Source organism: Lepisma saccharinum, chromosome 17 (assembly GCF_977018435.1).
Source record: "Lepisma saccharinum chromosome 17, izLepSacc3.1, whole genome shotgun sequence".
Lineage (NCBI taxonomy): Eukaryota > Metazoa > Arthropoda > Insecta > Zygentoma > Lepismatidae > Lepisma > Lepisma saccharinum.
In genome coordinates this window covers 901,478-922,090 of record NC_139245.1, presented here as the reverse complement: position 1 = coordinate 922,090, position 20,613 = coordinate 901,478, and the positions used below count along the sequence as shown (strand labels likewise).

At 37.1% G+C, this 20,613-nt stretch overlaps 2 protein-coding genes across 3 annotated transcripts in view; one reads left to right on the top strand and one right to left on the bottom strand.

The window, feature by feature from the left end:
- Positions 1-15,705, top strand: part of LOC146001137 (cytochrome P450 4C1-like) — a 44,434-nt gene extending 28,729 nt beyond the window's left edge. For both annotated transcript variants that reach the window (XM_083138428.1, XM_083138427.1), the window contains exons 7-13: positions 1,058-1,184; positions 1,577-1,637; positions 4,158-4,270; positions 5,789-5,854; positions 9,660-9,828; positions 11,910-12,089; positions 14,860-15,705. In XM_083138428.1, coding sequence (XP_082994554.1) covers positions 1,058-1,184; positions 1,577-1,637; positions 4,158-4,270; positions 5,789-5,854; positions 9,660-9,828; positions 11,910-12,089; positions 14,860-15,017 — 874 coding nt within the window. In that variant the 3' untranslated portion in view covers positions 15,018-15,705. The remainder of the gene's footprint in view (positions 1-1,057; positions 1,185-1,576; positions 1,638-4,157; positions 4,271-5,788; positions 5,855-9,659; positions 9,829-11,909; positions 12,090-14,859) is intronic.
- A 3,420-nt stretch (positions 15,706-19,125) lies between these two features.
- Positions 19,126-20,396, bottom strand: LOC146001767 (uncharacterized). Its single transcript, XM_083139486.1, has one exon. It carries the CDS (start codon positions 20,359-20,361, stop codon positions 19,126-19,128), a length of 1,236 nt encoding a protein of 411 aa, XP_082995612.1. The 5' UTR covers positions 20,362-20,396.
- Positions 20,397-20,613: the final 217 nt, after the last annotated feature.

Here is a 20,613-nt window from a genome sequence, read left to right as displayed (position 1 = left end):
ATTCTATGGAAATTCTTTCATAGTCACCGCAATAAAAGAATGGAATGACCTCCCCCCCACCACTGACCTCAGGGGAGCTCCACCCTGCAACACAGAAAATAAACCTAAAGCAGCATCTGCTGTCCAAACAATAGTGTCTTGATTTGTATTTTCTGTAATGAACGGGAATGAGGTATTTGTTTTAGTTTTAGCTGTAATAATTGTATTCTAATTGTGGTTTTAGATTTAACTCTGTACCTTCAGTACATTAATTGTTTACAGTTTAAGTATGATGTTTTATTTTTATTTTTATTTTTTCTACTGCAACAATGATGTTCAAAGAAGTGTAAAGTGTCAATTGTAATATTTTTGTTGTTGTAATTTTTAAGGGTTTGTTGTAAGAACGGTCCGCGAGGCCGAAACACGCCCTCTCAATAAAGACGATATTATTATTATTATTATTATTATTATTATTATTATTATTATTATTATTATTATTATTATCTAGCCCACTAATTTAAATTTTACGATTGTAGCCAACGGAATTGACAGTCTTTGACAGTGATCGAATTGGGCCGGCATGGCATACCGGTAGTAAATTAAGATGCAAGAAAAGAATACCAGCAGTAAATTTTAAAAATTGGCACTTATTTATTGGAGCTGATCGCACAAGTAGCTAAGGAATGGACAACAATGTACTCGCTCATATCTCTCTCCCTCTTTCTCAGACAGAGAGAGAGAGACCCTGTCTTTGTGCTGATAAAAGAAAATGAGAATCGATATATTATTTAACAAATCACATACAAATTGTATCAAAGGACAGGTCTTAGCATACCGACAGTAATTTATTTCCAATTCGGCCACTGGTCTTAGACCGTTATTCTCTAGTCAAGCTTTTATAATGTAGAGAACGATTCTTCCCACATTTCCACACTGCGAAAGTCGTTGGTTTATTGTTTGTGCGTTCTGTGCTTTTCATCCTCCCTATTTGCAACAGAAGGGATCGTCACTGCGTACCACAAACCTTGCAGAGAGAACAGAAATTGAATTAGAGTCATTGTGCTTCTCTTTCCCCCAGAGTGGAGGAAATAATGATGGACCGAATGCTGAAGCCCTGGCTGTTCTCAGACTGGCTCTTCAACCTCACCCCGAACGGTCGCCGACAGAGGAAGTACTTGAACATGATTGATGAATTCTTGATGAGGGTAAGTGTCGCTTTACTTCTGTGTACTTGCAGAGAATATTCTCAGATGTCTTCTCTTTTGTTATGTAGCTTTAATATCTCGGCAATGATTTACGAGTAGAGTATGCTTTTTCGAAGAGTTCATAGTTTCCATTGTACAGTCTGGCACATAAGTATTTCAACCTTTAAAGGAATTGGAATGCGGGGTGCCTTCAAGATAGAAATCACAAATTGGCATCACTGTATTTCTTCTACCAGGCTATAAGTCAGAAAACTGGAAACAAACAGCCGAATAGTAACACGTCAATTCAAAATACAAGAAATTAAATTTATCAAATCTTCATTTCGTACTTACTAAATCGCACTAGTATTAAAGTTATATGATTGGATGATAAGTATCTTTTTATTTTTCAGGTAATTAAAGAGAACAAAGAAGCCATCGCAAGGGGAAAAAATAACAATTCCATCAAAACGGGTAACTTTTATTCATTTCTATAAAATATTTTATTATATGAAGTGCACACAAAATGTTAGGGATGGCATTTAGACGAAATGAGTCGAGATTTGGCACAGTTTACAAACACCAGTCTCATTCGTCTCGAGTAACATAATTCTTGATATGATCAACATTACATATGCAGTGGCGTGTAACTTCAGAAACCTTTGCAGAGAACAGAGGGCTTTTATACAAGCAACTTTTCATAGCCTCGTTTTAACGCTATGATCCCTTAAAAACGAAATTGTATCCTGAATGTATGCAGCATGCGACGCAGGTTTTCAGTTGCTACTGCAACTTTTCAATTGTGTGGTGCACAAATTATATTTAATCCCGTTTCGCCGAATGCCCCAGAGACAAATATCTCGCCCAAGCAAAATTTTCGGCAAAAAGTGAATTCCCGTTTCGCCGAATATTTTGAAGAGAGGAAATATTGCTTCCGGTAGGAAATTTAAGGGACTGAAGTGAAGGATAATTTAATCGAAGTCAGAAACTGATGGTACACTTCGGTTCACATAAAGTGGCACAGTTTCGGAGAAGATCGAGTGTGGCGGTTAACCCGAAATAAATGCTTGCAAAATAGCACCCTGCATTACTGCTTACTAGTAACATTTTTCATAACACGCAGGAAATCTTCTTACTTTACAAGGCAAAGGAAACGGTTGCAGGAAAGTTTTGCATTGTTAATATTAATGCATTATTGTCGAATTGTACAGTCGAACGGCAAGACAAAATTCCTGAAAACTTGTCTGAAAAATTCAATATGCAAATGCAATAACTATGGCCAAGAAAACTATCTCAATTCCTTCACTTGGGACACAGCTCAACGGGGATTTCCCTTTCCTCAAATATTCTACTTGGGTGGGAAATTTGATGCAATATCTTCGGGGCCATTGGTCGAAACGGAAAAACGCGATACACAATATATCAGGTAGGTATCAGGCTTGGAAGTATGAATAGTTTATATAGTACAGTAGAATATATTTATTTATTTATTTTACCAAAAGTTTCAGATACAGTACTGAATGACCATTTTACACTGAAACAGTAACATCAGGAAAACAATAACAACAACAACAAAATAGAGTACAAGATGGCACTGAAAACAAATAAAAAGTATACATACATCGTTAACAATTTTCTAAAACTTGTTCTGGCAAGAATATGTTGACATTTGGAGGCAGGTTATTGTATGAGCAAGAAAGCCTGTAGAAAAGAGACCGCTGTAGAAGGGAGAGCCTTGTGGTGGGATTGTGAAAGAGCTTAACGTTGCGATTTGGCCGTGTGGAGACGCGTACATGAAATTTATTGAGCAGAAATTCGGATTTAATTTTACCATTTATGATTTTGTGCAAAAATTTCATGTCTGCTAATTCGCGACGAGTGTGTGGTGGTTGGATATTGAAGACAGACATACTGTCTGTTTTGTGAAGGTGCCTCAGAGAAGGTATTCTATGGCGAGGAAAAAGTTGAGGACAGAATCAATCCGGGAAAGATTTGTGTTATGAAGCCATGGTCCAGATAGGAGAGCAGTATTCAAGAATGGGGGAGATAAGGGATTTGTAAAATATGCTGATTGATGATTGGTTTTGGATTTCAGTGAATCTGTACAGAAGACCGAGAAGACGCATTGCTCTTTTAGTAGCGTTCGTAATGTGCTCATTAAAGTTTAGTTTCTCGTCGATGATAACTCCGAGATCTTTTGGAGAGGAAACTTTTTTGATGGGATTGTTTTAAAGATAATAAGCAGAATCGAGTTTGTTCCTTTTTAGGGAAATGGTGAGGCAGGAGCATTTCTTAGGATTCAATTGAAGTTTCCACTGGCGACACCACACAAGCAGTTCTGTAAGAGCTTGCTCTAAGATTAAAGCATCGTGTTCTGATGAGATTTCTGTGAAGAGTTTACAGTCATCGGCAAACAGAAGTATATTTACAGGGAAAGAGGACAGTCTGTCGGGGAGATCATCCATGTAAAGAAGAAACAAAAGTTATTGTCGAATTTTACAGTCGATCTTAGTCGTAACGCTATTAGGGTATTTTTAAACCACGGGACAAGCTAAATCTCTTTACTTCTCCTAGGGAATTTGAGACATTCCATTATAAACAATAGTATTGATATTATATGTAATGTTATTGTAAACATTACTAAGTAAGAAATGTGATCCAAGTTGTTTGCTACTTATTCTATTGCATACTAATTAGGTGGAGGAGGAGGGGAGCATCGCATGCTATTCTTGTCAGCAATTTTGAATAATTTTATGTAGTGACTTCGGGGCCAAAAATTTCAATTTCCTCCTACAGGGAATGTATTAGACGCACGTGACTTTTTTAGCACTTACTATGCATGGAACGTAATCTAAGTTATTTGATACCTTTGGACTTGTACTCATCTTTACACTATTTTACTTAAATATTGTATTAATTTGTGTGAAAGTCCTTGTTTTTTTCATAAGAAATATTTAGTCTAATTAGGTAAATAAATGTCCCATTTGATTGCAGAAGACACTAAAAAGGACAAAATATTCCTGGATCTTCTCATCGAAGCCTCTGAAGACGGTTTGAGCCTTACTGATGAAGAAATCAGGGACGAATTGTTGGTTTTCATAAACGGGGTAAGTTTTCTTTAAAGCTCGTACAGATGATGGCATCAAGAGATACCGGTTCGATTCCAAGCATCGATTCATGGACTGCTTGAGGATATAGTGATGGTCAGTGCGAAAAATCTTCATCAGAGCTAGGCGCCATCTGAAATTCAGGCGCCAGGAGACTACCTACTGGCAATTGTGCATACTATAAGAAGTTGAGCATCACTCTATTGAAAACATTGCTAAATCATGTGAGAAAGCAGAAAATTAGGGGTTGGAGGACAAAGAGTAAGGAATAGTTACTGATTCTATGAAATGTTTACAACGTTGATAAAAAAAATCGTAACACCATTAAGTCTTGTTTCCATGATATGAAAAACTCAATATGCTGACCAAGGCAGAAATTTATTTTATTTTAAAACATAAACTAAACGTAACGTTTCAACCTTCTAGCAAGGTATTTTATTCTTGGTACAGAATCTGAAGAAGACCTTGCTAGAAGGTTGAAACGTTACGTTTAGTTTATGTTTTAAAATAAAATAAATTTCTGCCTTGATCAGCATGTTGAGTTTTTCAAAAAAATCATTTGCTAACTTACGCTGTACTGCAATTTGAACTTAGAATCTTCAAAATTTCGTACATGCAAACTTAAAAGAACGGCAATATTACAGCAAAAGATCACAGTCGCCAGGCTGAAAATTTTAGTCACCATGGCGACCTGGCCACTGGGATTTTTCGAGCCCTGGTGATGGTTATAAATTTGGTTTTATTTTGAATTCATTCTATATGCTCATTCTCAGAAAGATGAATTTCATTAGGGTTAAAATGAAATATCTTTTTCCTTGTAATCAATGGGTCCCGGGTTCGATACCCGGTGGAGGCACATAGTGGTTCGGATCCCACTTTAAACTGTAGGTCCAGTCCCGATTAGCCTTACTGTGCATAAAGTGGACTTGAAACGCAAAATCAATCAATCAATCAATGAAGGATCTTTTGATTAGTTAGTAAATATAGTGACTATGAGCTATCTGGAAGATCTTGATTGAGTTTAATAATAATAAAAAGACTCCATATTTCTAGCTGGTATGAACCACAAACATTTCTCTTTTCACATTTTAAGATCTTCGCGGTTTCATATTAACCTAATTCACACACACAGTGATTCAATATACTACATTTGATCACTTTAGTTCTCTTTTCTACCCCCGGGCTAATCGGGACGATGGAAATGAATTGATGAGATAAATGATGGGACTGATACAAAGAGTCCATCGTCTCTTCATCCAGGACTTTTGGCTTCCAGTACACTACATTAACCACTTCTCGCAGTGGTAAGCTTTGATTGAATGAAAAAATGTACTCTTTTGGAACATATAGAAATACCAGATCATTTCCTAATAGGAGAACAGAAACATAAGGCCTTAAAAATTTAAAACTCTAAATGTCAGTGGTTATATTTATATGCGGTGAGGACATTTTCTGTGATAATGTGATATGCAAGAACATAATTATGACATACACATAATGTTCCGTTTTTATTTTCAGGAATCTACTGCTGCTACCTCCATAAGCTTCTGCCTCTACACTCTTGGTCTTCATCCGGATGTACAGGTAAATAAAGTGACCCAAATACATAATCTCGGTGGCTTTAAGGTATACTGGCTCATTGATGTTCGTTAAATGAACACAGGCCACTATTTTTGCATGTACTGTAGTCCAATTTAATATTGCGTCACAACGGCAAAACGAGGAAATTGTTGATCGAAAAATGCAAGCAAAGCTACCTAACCTAACCTACTGAAAATGTATCAAGTAGTAATAAGAGAATCTCAATATGCTGACCAAGGCCGACATTTATTTTATTATAAAACATAAACTAAACGTAACGTTTCAACCTTCTAGCAAGGTCTTCTTCAGACTCTGCACCAAGTACATATGTAACAAGGTACAAAAAAGAACGATATATATATACACACAAACATTACTCCCCTCCAGACTATTAGAAAGTTGTTCTGGGACATTCTAGCAGGTGGCTTTCCCTTGTCAACTGCACTTTCACCTAAAAGGCTAAACATATTAACTTCCATATAGAATGTGGTTGGACTCTTTATCTCACGCTCTTTTTCCTTCATTCTTCTTCCTTCTTCTCTCCTCTTTCTCTCTTGTCCTTTCCACTCTTTCTAACATGTTTGTGTATATATATCGTTCTTTTTTGTACCTTGTTACATTCGTACTTGGTGTAGAGTCTGAAGAAGACCTTGCTAGAAGGTTGAAACGTTACGTTTAGTTTATGTTTTATAATAAAATAAATTTCTGCCTTGGTCAGCATATTTAGTTTTTCATATAATGGAAACAAGGATTAATGGTGTTAGTAATAAAGGCCAAATGTAATTGATCTAATGTGCATAGCGCTCAGGGTTCTCAACGGACAAACGCTCTAGATTCCAACTTAAAAGTCACCAGAAAAGCTCTAGGCAAAGTAAAAAATCACCAGAAATAGCGCCACATCACAAAAAAGTGAATTATAGCATAGCCTAGTACATTTTCCTTTATAAAGCATCATCATGATCATCATCTGACAAATGAAACGTCGTTTTTAGAAGAATCTTGGGCCATGGCTACGTATAAAGGGAAGGGTGCAGTCGCCCAGGGCACCGAAGTCAAAAGGGCGCGAAAGGAACTAAAGAAAATTGGAAACAAAATTCTATAAAAGTAATATTAAGTATACATCGTTGTCATTATGGAATATTTATAATATCCGTTCAATGTATTTGAAATACGTAGTTACAAATGAATTACATTGCATTAATGTACATTTTTAATTCCCCAGTGAACCTATTATAACTCATTGCAAATTGAATATAACGATGAAATTCTTCGCACCAGAATTTACGCCAGAAAATTTAAAAAAAAACGAGAATTGCGCCTTGGCGTAAGTAATAAAAAGTTGGCACCAGTCCGACGTCTCAAAACACCAGATCTGGTGTAAAAGCACCAAATTGGCAACCCTGACGCTTCAGTCGACGACCGTGGCTTGTGTTACAGGGGGGAACGGTGGGAAAGTCCTAGGAACTATGTCACAATTGGAACAACACGGCGATATTATAGCCTTCTGGAGTTCTGTCCATTTTGACCAGTGTTCGGTTTTCTGGTTTCATTGAAACTGTTGACTGTACATGGCTTAGGATGTTCCAGTGCGTGCCAAGAAACTCCAGAAATATTTTCGATTTGATTGATTGATTACGTTGGTGTCCACTTTATGCACAGTAAGGCTAATTGGGACTGCACCTACAGTTTAAAGTAGGATCCGAACCACTATGCGCCGCCACAGGGTATCAAACCCAGAAATATTTTCGAAACTGTAGTACTAAAAATATAGCATAATGCACCAAATATTAGCTGTCGTTATCTACTTGTTTTGCATCACATTATTTAAATCAATTTCTTCTGCGAGAAATAGAGCATAACATCCGACATTTTCACTTAAGATTAGTAGTGTGTCTGTGCTGAAATGATAACACTGTTCAGTTCTGACCGGAATAACTGTTCAAAATGGCTGCACGTTTGAAAAATTGGTCGAGGATGGAAGTGAGAGTTTTTTTTTTTTTTTTGGGGGGGGGGGCGGAAAATGTTTCAGCTGTCCAGATTCGCAGCGAACTGGTGGAGGTTTGTGGTGAAGATATGATGTAAAGGCAACATGTGGCAAAATTATGTCGTGCCTTTGAAGAGACGCAGAATGAAGTTCAAAGTGATCCGATTAGACAGAATACTTTTTTCTGGGACGCGTCTTTCTGTTGGAATACCTCTAACATTGATTCTCTGTTAATACCGACGCCTACTGTCCGACACTTCAGCATTTGCGGGAGCCCGCCAGAAGGAAACCAGGTCTTCTGTGCGGTGGAGTGATCCTTCTTCATGATAAAGAACGTCCTCATACCATACGCTAAATCGTTACTTGTTTGCGAAGGTTTCACTAGAAGACCTATACGCACGCGCGCGCACGCACACATACACACAGACCCAAAGTTGATGTTGCAAGTGTATAAATGTCTATGTTCATAACACAGAAGAAAGATAGCCATCATATTATTAGAAATTGAACATTCGTGCCCAGAATGTATTAAGATGAGAGTTAAATTGTATTTTACAAGCGCGACAAATACATATCTAACCAAAATGAACTATTTAATAATATGTAGTTTTCTTCATCGTTAACGACTTATTCATTACCATTATGATTTAAGATGTTTAAATATTTTCGGCGTGTTTCTGTTAATTTTGGAAATTGTAGAATACGAATGGAAGTGAGAGCTACCCAATTGTTCGTGCCAACTATGATGTAACTTTACAATATTACGATAATTTAGCTACCAGTTTGGTGCCCGTGCCCGTGTACGTTTCGTTATGTGGTGGAGTTTCAATTTCAGCTTAGAAGTTTTCAGGTTCGAGTCCCAGACTGCCCCGTCATCAATTGAAGGCTAAAATTGGTAAATGCTGTATGTGCCAAAATAATTCAATACTAATTCATGTGAAATGTGACATGCTTTATAATGTGGTAAACGTGAAAAGTGGCTGGTAGCCCTCTAAATAGTTCAAAGGGCGTGTGATGAGGTCACTAGTGTGCACGTTCTTACGGGCTGATGTGCGGATGCCGTTTTCCAACACTTTCGCTTTTGGCACTTACAACGTTTACCACTTTTAGTCCTCAATTTCATCTTATCCATACTCATCCTCATCGTCGCTATTAACCTAAAGTGGCAGAAAAGTCACGCTAAATTACAAAAAACAAAATGCAAATATGTCGATTTAGTAGTCACTGTTTTCTAGAAAATATATGTTTTATCACATGCCGTCAGACATGGGGAGAACGTGGTTCCAATAATCCAGAAAAAAACACATTGTACTTTCATAGTTAATATTTATGATGTTTGTACAGCCAAAGGTAAAGAGGTGTGATGCGTATGCTTCAGTGAGTATCTTTTTTATATCAAGAGCTAAATCATATGGTGTTGATTGAATTAGAATTTCAGTATATTTTGGAGTTCTGACAATATTCACAAAGGAAAAAAAAATCATGGACTACAAAGCTGCAAGTTCATATATTTTTTAAAACAGTAAACTTTTTTTTTTGCTTTTTTTTGTTAAAGGTGGGCATATGGATTTTATTGGGAGCTTTGCTCACCTCTGACCATCCTTGACGCTGTCCATTGATGCTTGTTCTCTTTAAGGTAAACTGAAAAATTGTATTGTTTCTTTCTCTCATTCTTAGGAGAGAAATTGGTGCTCAGTGCACGGAAGTATATTGTGTGTTCATGTTAGATTTGCAATCGTGAGCTTCAACTGAAAAAATAATACATGCATATTTTATTCTTCTTAAAAAAATCATTGTCTGAGATAAGTGTTTATCTATTTATAGGATAAAATAGTCGAGGAGACTGAAGATATACTGGGGCCTACTACAAAGTACCCTTCCATAGGCGATCTAAAGGCTATGAGCTACCTCGATAGGTGCATGAAAGAATGCCATAGGCTCTATCCTTGCTTGCCACTGATAGCCAGGAAGCTACCGGAAGACGTGAAAATTGGTAAGTGTGCAATATTCATTATATTGTAATAATTATATCTAAACTCCGTAATCTCTTGACTTAAGTTTCGAATAATCAAATACGAGTGATTGTTATACAAAACTACAAATGAAAATAAAGAAGTTGGTGATGAGTTTCCTTCATCGAAATTAATCTGGACCTGTTACGTCATTTGCTAATAGGCTGGCTATTCATTCTTGAAAAAAAGATCAATGCAGAAAGCTTATGACCTCATAAATAAAATTTAATAGGCCTTTTACAAGGTCAAATTTTCTGTTTCACTCTAGTAGGTTTTGAGAATCAAATATTTTGATGTTTACTCGTTCACAAAGCTAGAGGATTTAATGGAGAGTATTTTTATCGCAGCAAGTTGGTTTCGTTTCATAAAATCATACATTTGTAATTTAGTTGTCTCGGAGACATGGGTAATAATTGTTGATTTAGGGCACTAAGTAGTCAAATATGTCAAAATTACCCCAATGTGGTGGTTATGTCCGTTCTTTCGCCGATTTATCAGAAACCTACGAGGTTGAAATTTGGTGAAGAAACGACCAATCGACCAACATAACTTAAATCCATCGGCCCAGCTGCCTGGCCGCGAGAGACTATTCTCATTCATTTTGATCCCGTCTTATATCGTGTGGCGCTACGACGCCAGGGGTCCCGGGTTCGAATCCCAGCCTGGGCATGGATGCTTGTGAGTGTCCATTCATCAATTTCATCATGTCATCACTCATCCCCATCTTCACAAATTAGCAAAAAGTGGTACAAAAAACGAAGTAAAATTAATCAAATCAAATCAAATCAAATCAAACCAAATCCAATGCAATCAAATCAAATCATATCGTGTGTTCACTTGTCTACAACAATTTATTAAGGATGAAAGTAGGGTATTTTTTTCTAAAATCATTTTTAGGTACGTTTGATTCACAACTAAATGCGCAAAAATTAAATTGTGCAGAGATTGTCGTAATTACTACTCCCTCAGTCCCATAATTATAGTCCGGTATGCCAAAATGGTAGTACAGGAATGACAGATGAAGAGGCAGATGGAAAGCACAATTTGTACTGATACTTGAGTAGTAAAGTTGTATGACTCATTCCCTTGTTCCATGTTCTTCTCCTGTATACACCAATGTCACAGTTTGAATATCGGGCAATTATTATGAGACAACAACCAAAGGTGTACCGGACAATAATTATGGGACAGAGGGAGTATATCACAATCTGCTAAAGATATATATTTACCTAAGTGAGAATTATGAAGGTCTTTCAGACAGTTAGATTGAACACTCTTTAAGTTCGTTGAACTATATCAAACGAATTTTTCTATCTGCCCCAGTTTCCACAGAGACTGGATGGACGGTTCATGAGAAACTGATTCGTTTCGATATTTTCAGCATCCACATGTAATACTTGCAAGGTGTATAACATGTTCCAGATATACTATTTCTTGTCATGTACCGATAGTTGCATGTGAGTTACGGATATACCGGCTGGCCAGAATTAAAGTTACCCAACTCAGAGCATGTTTGAGGCATCGTAGAACTCTGCAATTTGGTAAATTCACTATGCAAACCATGGTGAAGAGGATGGAGATAAAATAGTTCAATTTTCCGCCACCAGGTTGAAATGTGGCGCTGTACTTCCATGATGGGTTGTAATAATGACGTAAACTGCTCCAATTGGTTACGGACTTGCCTTTACCTTGCAATCTTGCAATAAACGAGATATTATTTTCTCCCAACTTCCAGCCACTAACAAATGTCTTTCTAATTAATAACTCAGCTAAATCACTTAACGTGATTATTTGTACAACCCATCATGGAAGTACAGCGCCACATTTCAACCTGGTGGCGGAAACAAGAACTTTTTTTATCGCCATCCTCTTCCCCATGGTCTGCATAGTGGATTCACCAAATTTGAGAGTTCTACGATGCCTCAAACAGGCTACAGAGGGCTCTGAGTTGGATAACTTTAATTCTGGCTACCTAGTAGTTACCAATTTTTAATATTGCACCACCAACTTCGAACAACCCTGTATTTAAAAGTCTAATCTGGACATATTCGTTTCATTACAGGAGATTGCGTTATACCTGCTGGCTCTGACGTCGTAATGCCACCATTTATGGTTCACCGTCACCCGGGTAATTTTTCCAACCCAGAAGTCTTTAATCCGGATAACTTTCTACCCGAGGCGATCCAGACGAGGCATCCATACGCTTACATACCTTTCAGTGCTGGACCACGAAACTGCATAGGTAGGGGATGCGTTTATGTGTCCGTATGAATGTGTGTGTTGCTGTGTGAGTGTGGATGTGTGTAAATATAAGGTTCTTCAACTCGAATTAATTCTTGTAATATCATTATATCAATTCACTTTGCATATCATAAGAAACTTTGAAATTTGAAAGCCTGGGCTGGTGGTGTAGTGGTAAGGCTGTGACATTGTAATCAACAGGTCTGAGGTTCAATCCATGTTAAAGGCACATTGTACAGTGGTTCATATTCACCTTTAAACTCTAGATCCAGCCACGACCTCAACATAACGTGGATGTAAAACAATCTTCAAGAAATGTTGCATAAAATTTCAAAAGAGAGAAGATAGCGTCATATATATAGGGTGATTCAAAATAATATTAACACTATATCGGAAATAGAAAATTTGCTTAACGGAGGAAACTTTGCTGCAATGATATGAATTTATTCGTGTTTTTTGTGTTGTATTTTGTGAAAACGTCGGCCCCCCAGTCCCTTGTTTTTATCCGGCCCTCTGGATTACTTCCTACCTTAATCCCTCAATCTCTCCTTTCACCTCACCCTGGGTGCCAAGCGAGCAGATTATACTTGCGCCGGAATTACGAAAGGAGGGTTTCACATAACAATTTATATTTTTTAGTCCCTGGTTCGTTTACACATGTACAGCAAGTGAATAAACAACTGGTTTTTTATAGTCGGGGTAAACGTCCGTGGACGTGGACCCCGTAGCGTTGGAAAAATTCCACTGCCAACGGTCTTTGTAAGACAGCTCCTCCAACCGGGGAGATAAAAAGCAGGGGAATCTAATATCCAGTAAAGCACATACACTTACATCCAGTAATAACATAAAAGTACACTCATGGAAACATATTACTTAACCCTACACCTTGTAGCTGGCCAGCAATTAATTATTACAATAAACAAAAACCATTAATGGTCAATCCGACCATTACAATTCTTTTCTAGATTGCCAGCATATGTAATTGTTCAATAGTATTCATTAAAGAAGTAGACGGTGAGTAGTACATTTTCTATTTTCCATATAGTGCTAACATTTTTTGAACCACCCTATATTTTACCCTATTTTTCGAATCGAAAGGACCTACCCGATGCAGTAGTGGTAATACCGTCGCCTTGTAAGGGGTACCAGGTTTGATCCCCGGTGAAAGTACATTGTACACTCCTTTTCAGATAAGGTGGCACATCCTTCAACTGTTAAACTATTGTGCCACTTTATGTGAACAGGAGTGTACATTGGTTTGGATCCAAGTTAAACTGTAAGTCCAGTATCGATTAGCCTATCTGAGTATAGACTCAACTTGAAACAAAGTTTCAAACTTTTCGAATCCGAAGATACTTATTTCTAGGACACGATATGCTGGGCATAGCGGAGATATACCGGGTGGTCCATTTATAATGATAGTATGGAATATCGCATGCAGAATGCATCCAATCGAAAAATTGCACAGAAAAAAGTTTGATACTATTGAGGGGGTAAGTCAATATCGAAAAAATTAGGGTGGGGTGGGGGTAAATGTGAAATTTCAAATGGAACACCCCCATTCGTTTTACATATTTGGATTCAGTGTTGAAAAAAGTATTTTTTGTTCGAAAAATTTTGTAAAAAAATTGCAACCTTCGAACATTTATAAACATTTTGTAGTTTCAGTTTCATTTTGTTCCCTTTAGGTAATAAGAGTTTTGGTTTCCGTTGAGAACATTGCAAAAACGATTTTTATTCAAAAAATGTGTGCAAAGAATTCGGCAAAAGAAAATTGTTTGCAATTTATGTTTTGGTGTCACAATAAATAATATTAATTTGTTCCAACTCTTTGGTTTCAAGGAACAATTTCATATGAACAAAAAAATTAAGTATGTTACTACAAATTAGTTATCATTTGAGGTACACAAATAAATATTTAAAGGAGCAAATGTTCAAAATGCTCCTTGCTCCTTTAAACATTTATTTGTGTACCTCAAATTATTTATTGTTACACAAAAACATAAATTGCAAACAATTTTATTTTGCCGAATTCTTTGCACACATTTTTTGAATAAAAATCGTTTATGCAATGTTCTCAACGGAAACCAAAACTCTTATTACCTAAAGGGAACAAAATGAAACTGAAACTACAAAATGTTTATAAATGTTCGAAGGTTGCAATTTTTTTACAAAATTTTTCGAACAAAAAATACTTCTTTTTCAACACTGAATCCAAATATGTAAAACGAATGGGGGTGTTCCATTTGAAATTTCACATTTACACCCCCCCCCTAAGGGGTGGGTGGCGGCTACAAAATTTTTGCGGCATTGACTTACCCCCTCAATAGTATCAAACTTTTTTCTGTGCAATTTTTCCATTGGATGCCTTCTGCATGCGATATTCCATTCTATCATTATAAATGGACCACCCGGTATACTCCATCAAACCCAATTAGTACACTAATTATAATTCTGCATAATATACACTTCAACAATATAATTTTAAGTACTCTACGTTAGCATATGTTTAAAAATTGTATTTCTGTATTTGTAAGTACGAGATAAAGGTCATTTTCTATCTATTTCTTAAACATGTAAGTTTATTCTAGAGATAGTGAGAGTTGTCACGTTATGTTCAACCACGAATATATTTGAAATTAGTGAGAACCAATACATTTTAGTGTTATATTATATCAATGGTATCTTTAGTTCTCTATTCTCACAGATAAAAAATTGATAGTGTAATTTTAAATGAACACTGAGATAGCAAAATGTATTTCTATTCGCAGCAACAAAATTCATGTCGCTAGTTGAGAAAGCCATAGTCTCGTCAATTCTCAGGAGATACAGGATAGAATCTCTCGAGAAACCAGAGGAGCTGATACTTCTACCAAATGTTGTGCTTATGTCCAAAAACGGTTTGCAAGTCAGGATTTCTCCAAGATAAAGTGACGAAAATTGTGCATTAATGTATGTATATAAGATTAGAACACTGACGTAAGAAAGTATTGAATCTGTGAGAGAAACATTTTTTTTTATGTACATGTTTAGATGATAAATGTAACTAACTATTACTAATGTATGAGTGAATGTCTTAGTTTCTTGTAGTAACTTATTGAACGATTTTCTTCACTATTATTAATAATTTTATTTCTATTAGTAGTCAAATTATCTGACTAGTGTTCCCAAAGTGTTTTGTATACAAAAAGTTCTATAAATTTTTGAGGCGAAAACATATGTTTTCAAGTTTATAAGAATGTTTTCCTTCGATTAACATTATGGAAATTGTAACATTTCAAATACTACAATGATTCTTGTAGTTCAACAACAGAAAATGGAGCTCATAAATAACTACGTTCTTAATATTTTTGGCCCTTTTGAAGTTTGCATATGCAATGATATTTGCAGTTTAATGTAGGCAATTTTTCTATGAGGATGCAACATGATGGTGTTTTAAGTTTAGACGGACAACCATTTTTATCACTGACTGTAGAATATTTTGTATTCTGCAGTAATACTAGTAATTTGAAAGAAATGTAATTGAGCCAATGAAATTGTTATCGCATATAAAATATTGGCATGTGCTAATATGCAATTACTGCAGGTTACAATGTTATGTCAATGATTTAGGTAAGATGAACAACAAAGGTTGTAAGGAAAACAATAAAAAATGTAAACTTTTTACAATGCAGTTTTATTTTAATAACTATAGTGGTAATAATAATAATAAACATAGATGTGTTAGCGTCGTTGCCTTGTAAAGGGGTCCCGGGTTCGATACACGGTGGAGGCACATAGTGGTTCGGATTCCACTTTTAATTGTAGGTCCAGTCCCAATTAGGCTTACTGTGTATAACATTGACTTAAAACACCAACTCACACAATGATAAAAATAATGATGTTTTACTATTTTATACTGCAACATCCGAGTAGGCACATGTGCGATACTAATGAAGAACACGAATGCCCAGGCCGAAATTCGAAGCCGAGACCTTTGGTGTCGTAGCGCGCAGTGATAATCACTACGCTAAGGATGTAGGCAATAATGTAATGTTGGAAGCTTTAATGCTCACGACGTGCTATTTAAAACACTTGGTATCCCTAATATTGGCCAATTCAATATTTTTTCTTGCATATACTGCATGGTTTCTCTGAAAGATTGCTGCGGCAGCTAAAATTCAGTTTTTACATTTAACCACTTCGCACAGCAATTCTTTCGCAGTTCTTCAAGGCTTAAAAAAAAACGCTGACGTTAAATTTAGATTCAATGCCACACAAACAAAGAGCACATGACTTGCTCGAGTAGACTGATGAAAGGAAGGAATTTTTACCAGTTATGAAACCTTGCATTCTTTCTTCATTAACTGACGCTTCGCTTTTGAGAATTTCAAGGTTTAGGGAACTTGGAATCATAATTTATCAGTGACTGCTTAATTAAACATGGAATTGCATATCAATATTGCAATAATTAGAAGATGATGTGATTTGCAAAAGATGGGGAAAAAGAAGAAGAGAAACACACTCGAACACGCGAGCATTTTATGAAGTTTAATAAAATAATTAGACATAACATAGTGTGAAATATTTCTTCAAGCTTTTCTGGCGGCGAATAATGAAGAGGTTTTCTCTGGATATGAACCAGGTGATTTCCAGAAGGGCTTCCGAGATTTCGAGAGCTAATGTCACTCTCATGCTTCACTTCAATCCCTGAAGATGAGAGTGACATTGACTCTCGAAAGCTCGGAAGCCCATCCGGAAATCACCTGGTTCATATCCAGAGAAAACCTCTTCATAACATAGTGTATTTTCTTGTTTCTTGTACATCTCCACATTGAATTTGTTAATATTATTTTAGATACTATTCTTTCCATACCCCTGAAGATTGTTGTGTAGTTGTAGTTGTAGAACATCTCAGCACCTTTAAATTTCGAAAAGCTTCTATACTTTTACAATGTAAAATACCAGGTGAAACAATAATATTATACAAGCTATTAATAAAAAAAATTGCAAATAAAATTGGTCCAATGAGAAGACTATTGTGGCACTTATAAAATATTTTTATATATCTTACACAGTTCGTCCACATTGAAATTTCTGTACACATTAAACTCTCGAACCTACGCAGCTACTCATACCTCCTGCCCTTCCGATTCTGCTCACATTATGTTGAATAGGTGAGAGGAAGAGCAGAAGTTATCACGGAAAAGGTTTAGGTAGAACAAAAGCTTATTGCACATTGCTATGCATTAAATGTAATTGATCTTACTTTGAACGTAGTAATAATTATGATTATTGCCCTGCCTATTGATATTAGAATATCAAGTTTGTGTGTAAACTATGGAGTGAAGATATTAATAATGTATGTTATTTGAATAAAATTATTTGGAGTGTTTGTACACATGGAAACGAGGGATCCATACCCAGAACACTTATGTTTATATTACACATACATGTATATTAAATCTACACATTTAATTTAAAGATTGACTTGCTTTTTTATATGTATAAAAATAGTTGTTTTGTGAAGGTGTGGTATGGACAAAGTATAGTTGATTGATTGATTTGGAGTTTTAAGTCCACTTTATGCACAGTAAGGCTAATTGGGACTGGACCTACAGTTTAAAGTGGGATCCGAACCACTATGTGCCTCCACCGGGTATCGAACCCGGGACCCCTTGATTACAAGGCGACGACGCTACCACTGCGCCATCGGGGAGGCCCCGCAAAATATAGTATTTAGACCAATTTTGGCTGAACATATAAAATAAACTACATTGGACTCTTTTTAATTCGAACTCCAAGAGGACACAGAAAAATTATAATTATACCAACTTCGAATTAACAAAAACTTGTATCATCAAAGATGATTTCAAGGGGAATGAACTTCTGTTCTTGGAATTATCCAAGTTCGAATTAGAAAGAGTCCACTTTATTAATATTAGAAGCAGTATTAGTGTTATAAGATACAAAGTGTCCCACTCGTAAGGGGCCCCGAAAAAAGTGTTATAAAAATCTTAATAAAAGAGGATATGAAACCAAATTTGTACATGACATACCTTTATGGTTGAGAAATGAATGTACATTACAAGAAGTGCTGGAAGTGACATCCCCCATCTGTATACACAGTTCAACACGGCGCTGCATGTTCGTGAATGTTGGTGCCAGAGTATTCGGCGTGACTGCCTGATTTCACGGCGGACGTTCTCACGTAACTCGTCGATGGTGCTTGGTTTGTTCTTGTACACACTACCTTTAAGGTGACCCCACAGAAAAAAGTCAGGGGTCAAGTCCGGTGACCTTGGTCGGTCAGGGAAAAATTATTCCACCACAGCCATACTCGCGTCAGACGTGTGTCATGTTGCCCCATCCAGCCAAGTGTCAGTTCCTCGTCATCCAACTGGTTCACAAAGTCATGAAACGATACCTGGTACACATCACTGTTGACAGTAGTGTCAAAAAAATTGGCTCAAATGATGCGCCGCTGTGATAATGAACAGAACACGCCCACCTTCTGTGAATGAAGGGGTTCCTCAACGATTGCATGCTGGTTGTCACTACTCCATAAACGTGTGTTTTGTGAGTTCAAGTATCCTGACAAGTGGAACCACGCTTCATGACTGTACCACGTATACTGCAATATCCCTGGCCTTTCAGCGACGAGTTACTTGAGAACATTCACGAACATGCAAGCGCCGTGTTGAACTGTGTATACAGATGGGGGGAGGTCACTTCCAGCACTTTTTGTAATGTACCTTCATTTCTCGACCATAAAGGTATGTCATGTACAAATTTGGTTTCATATCCTCGTTTATTAAGATTTTTATAACACTTTTTCCGGGGCCCCTTAAGAGTGGGACACCCTGTACAAGATACAATTGTGACTTCTTTCAAAGTTGATGCTCACCTAATCCAGACAGAAAACTTGGGAGAAGGATGGGAAGGTTCTCTGATATTATTGAGAAAACCAATTGGAAAGAGAAGCTTTCCATAGACATGGTGTCTTTTTAATATAAACCTGAAGCTTCATTAATAAGTCTCTTAACTATGGCAGAAGGTCAGTTACACTGCTCCAGAAACTCAAGTATTGCTTCTGACAAACGGCTTCTGTACACAGAGCTCTTTTGCAAATAAGAACAGACCAGCTCAGATCGATCTTCCCTGATAAACCTTCTGAAGCTGTCTGCAGATGAAGGGTTCACCACTTCTTCCATGGCAGACTCTTCCATAATTGTAAGGGGCAGATATACAACTGCTGCAATGCGGCCGAAGTTGCAGAATTCCTTGTAGCTGCTTTGAAAGTTAGAATAGGAATATCTTGGAATTGCAACATCAGCTGTAGATAAATTGTGGATGAAGGCTTGCCAGTAGGTGTGAAGGAACTTTTCCAAATGTTTCTCTCTCATATCTCGTGTCGTTGTCAAGTGAAGGAAAAGAGAAATATCCGTGGCTGGTGGCGCATATCGAGCTAACTGCAGATCCACGAATTTTACATCTTGGATAGTACTATCGTCGGAGTATCTCAGAAGGATATTGTTGTTCCAAAGATCACCGTGACATAAGACATTCACGTGAGTGGCAGATGGCTCCACCAAGTCCCAGACTGTGTCCCAGACTTCTCGTACCTTTTCCTTGCGGTTTATCACAAAGTCATTCCATTCCGGCAAGAATGAACAAAGTGAGACAAAGCAATTGTACCCGCATTCTATGTAGGCAAATCCAGGGTGACTCTCAGATTTGACGAACTGAGTTTCGTAGAAGTCGTACACTTGATTCAGAGGCTTACCCAGCTTGTTTTCCAGTGCTACTGACGCGGCATGTAGCCGGGCTAGCGATTTCATCACAGCGATACATTGATCAATGCTCAGTGTCGTGTCTTTGTCTGGCAGAACGTATCCCGAACTAGTAAGATCTTCCATGATAAGGAACTGAGAATCAACGAGGTAGCAGGTTGGAAGTGGCAGCGTGATAGAAGTTCCAATTCTGTTCATATCCCGTATTACAGACCCATACACAAACACTTCTTTCGAAAAGATCTTCGTCTCGGTTACATAATCCTTATGGCTGCTTTGAAGAGGGAAGCTCTTCACAAACAACTCCAGCACTTTTTCCTTGAAGTCATGTAGAATGTTCACCTTAAGCTTCAAGTGGATGCCATTAAATCCACCCACTGTGCCTACAGGCTTCAATTTGTACTCGAGCACACTAAAACCCGAATTTCCTAGACACATTTTCACAACTTTCTCGCAGTCATTTTGTGAAACTATGGTACTTATCTGTTTATCGATTTCCATAGCTTCTGCTAGATATTTCAGTCTTCGTTGAACCAAAATTCTCACAAGTTGCCTTCAATTGTTATGAAAGAAACAATTCCTCCAAACACAGTATGATGTTTTCTCCTCGGCAGCTATAATGTTACGCAAGAAAAGATTTAGAGTTTATCTGTTACATAGTTAAGCCTAGCAAAGGATGTAATATTTACCTAACCTTCATATTGTCTCCAGTTTCCCATTGCTTCATTCCCAGCAATAAAACTCACGCCATTA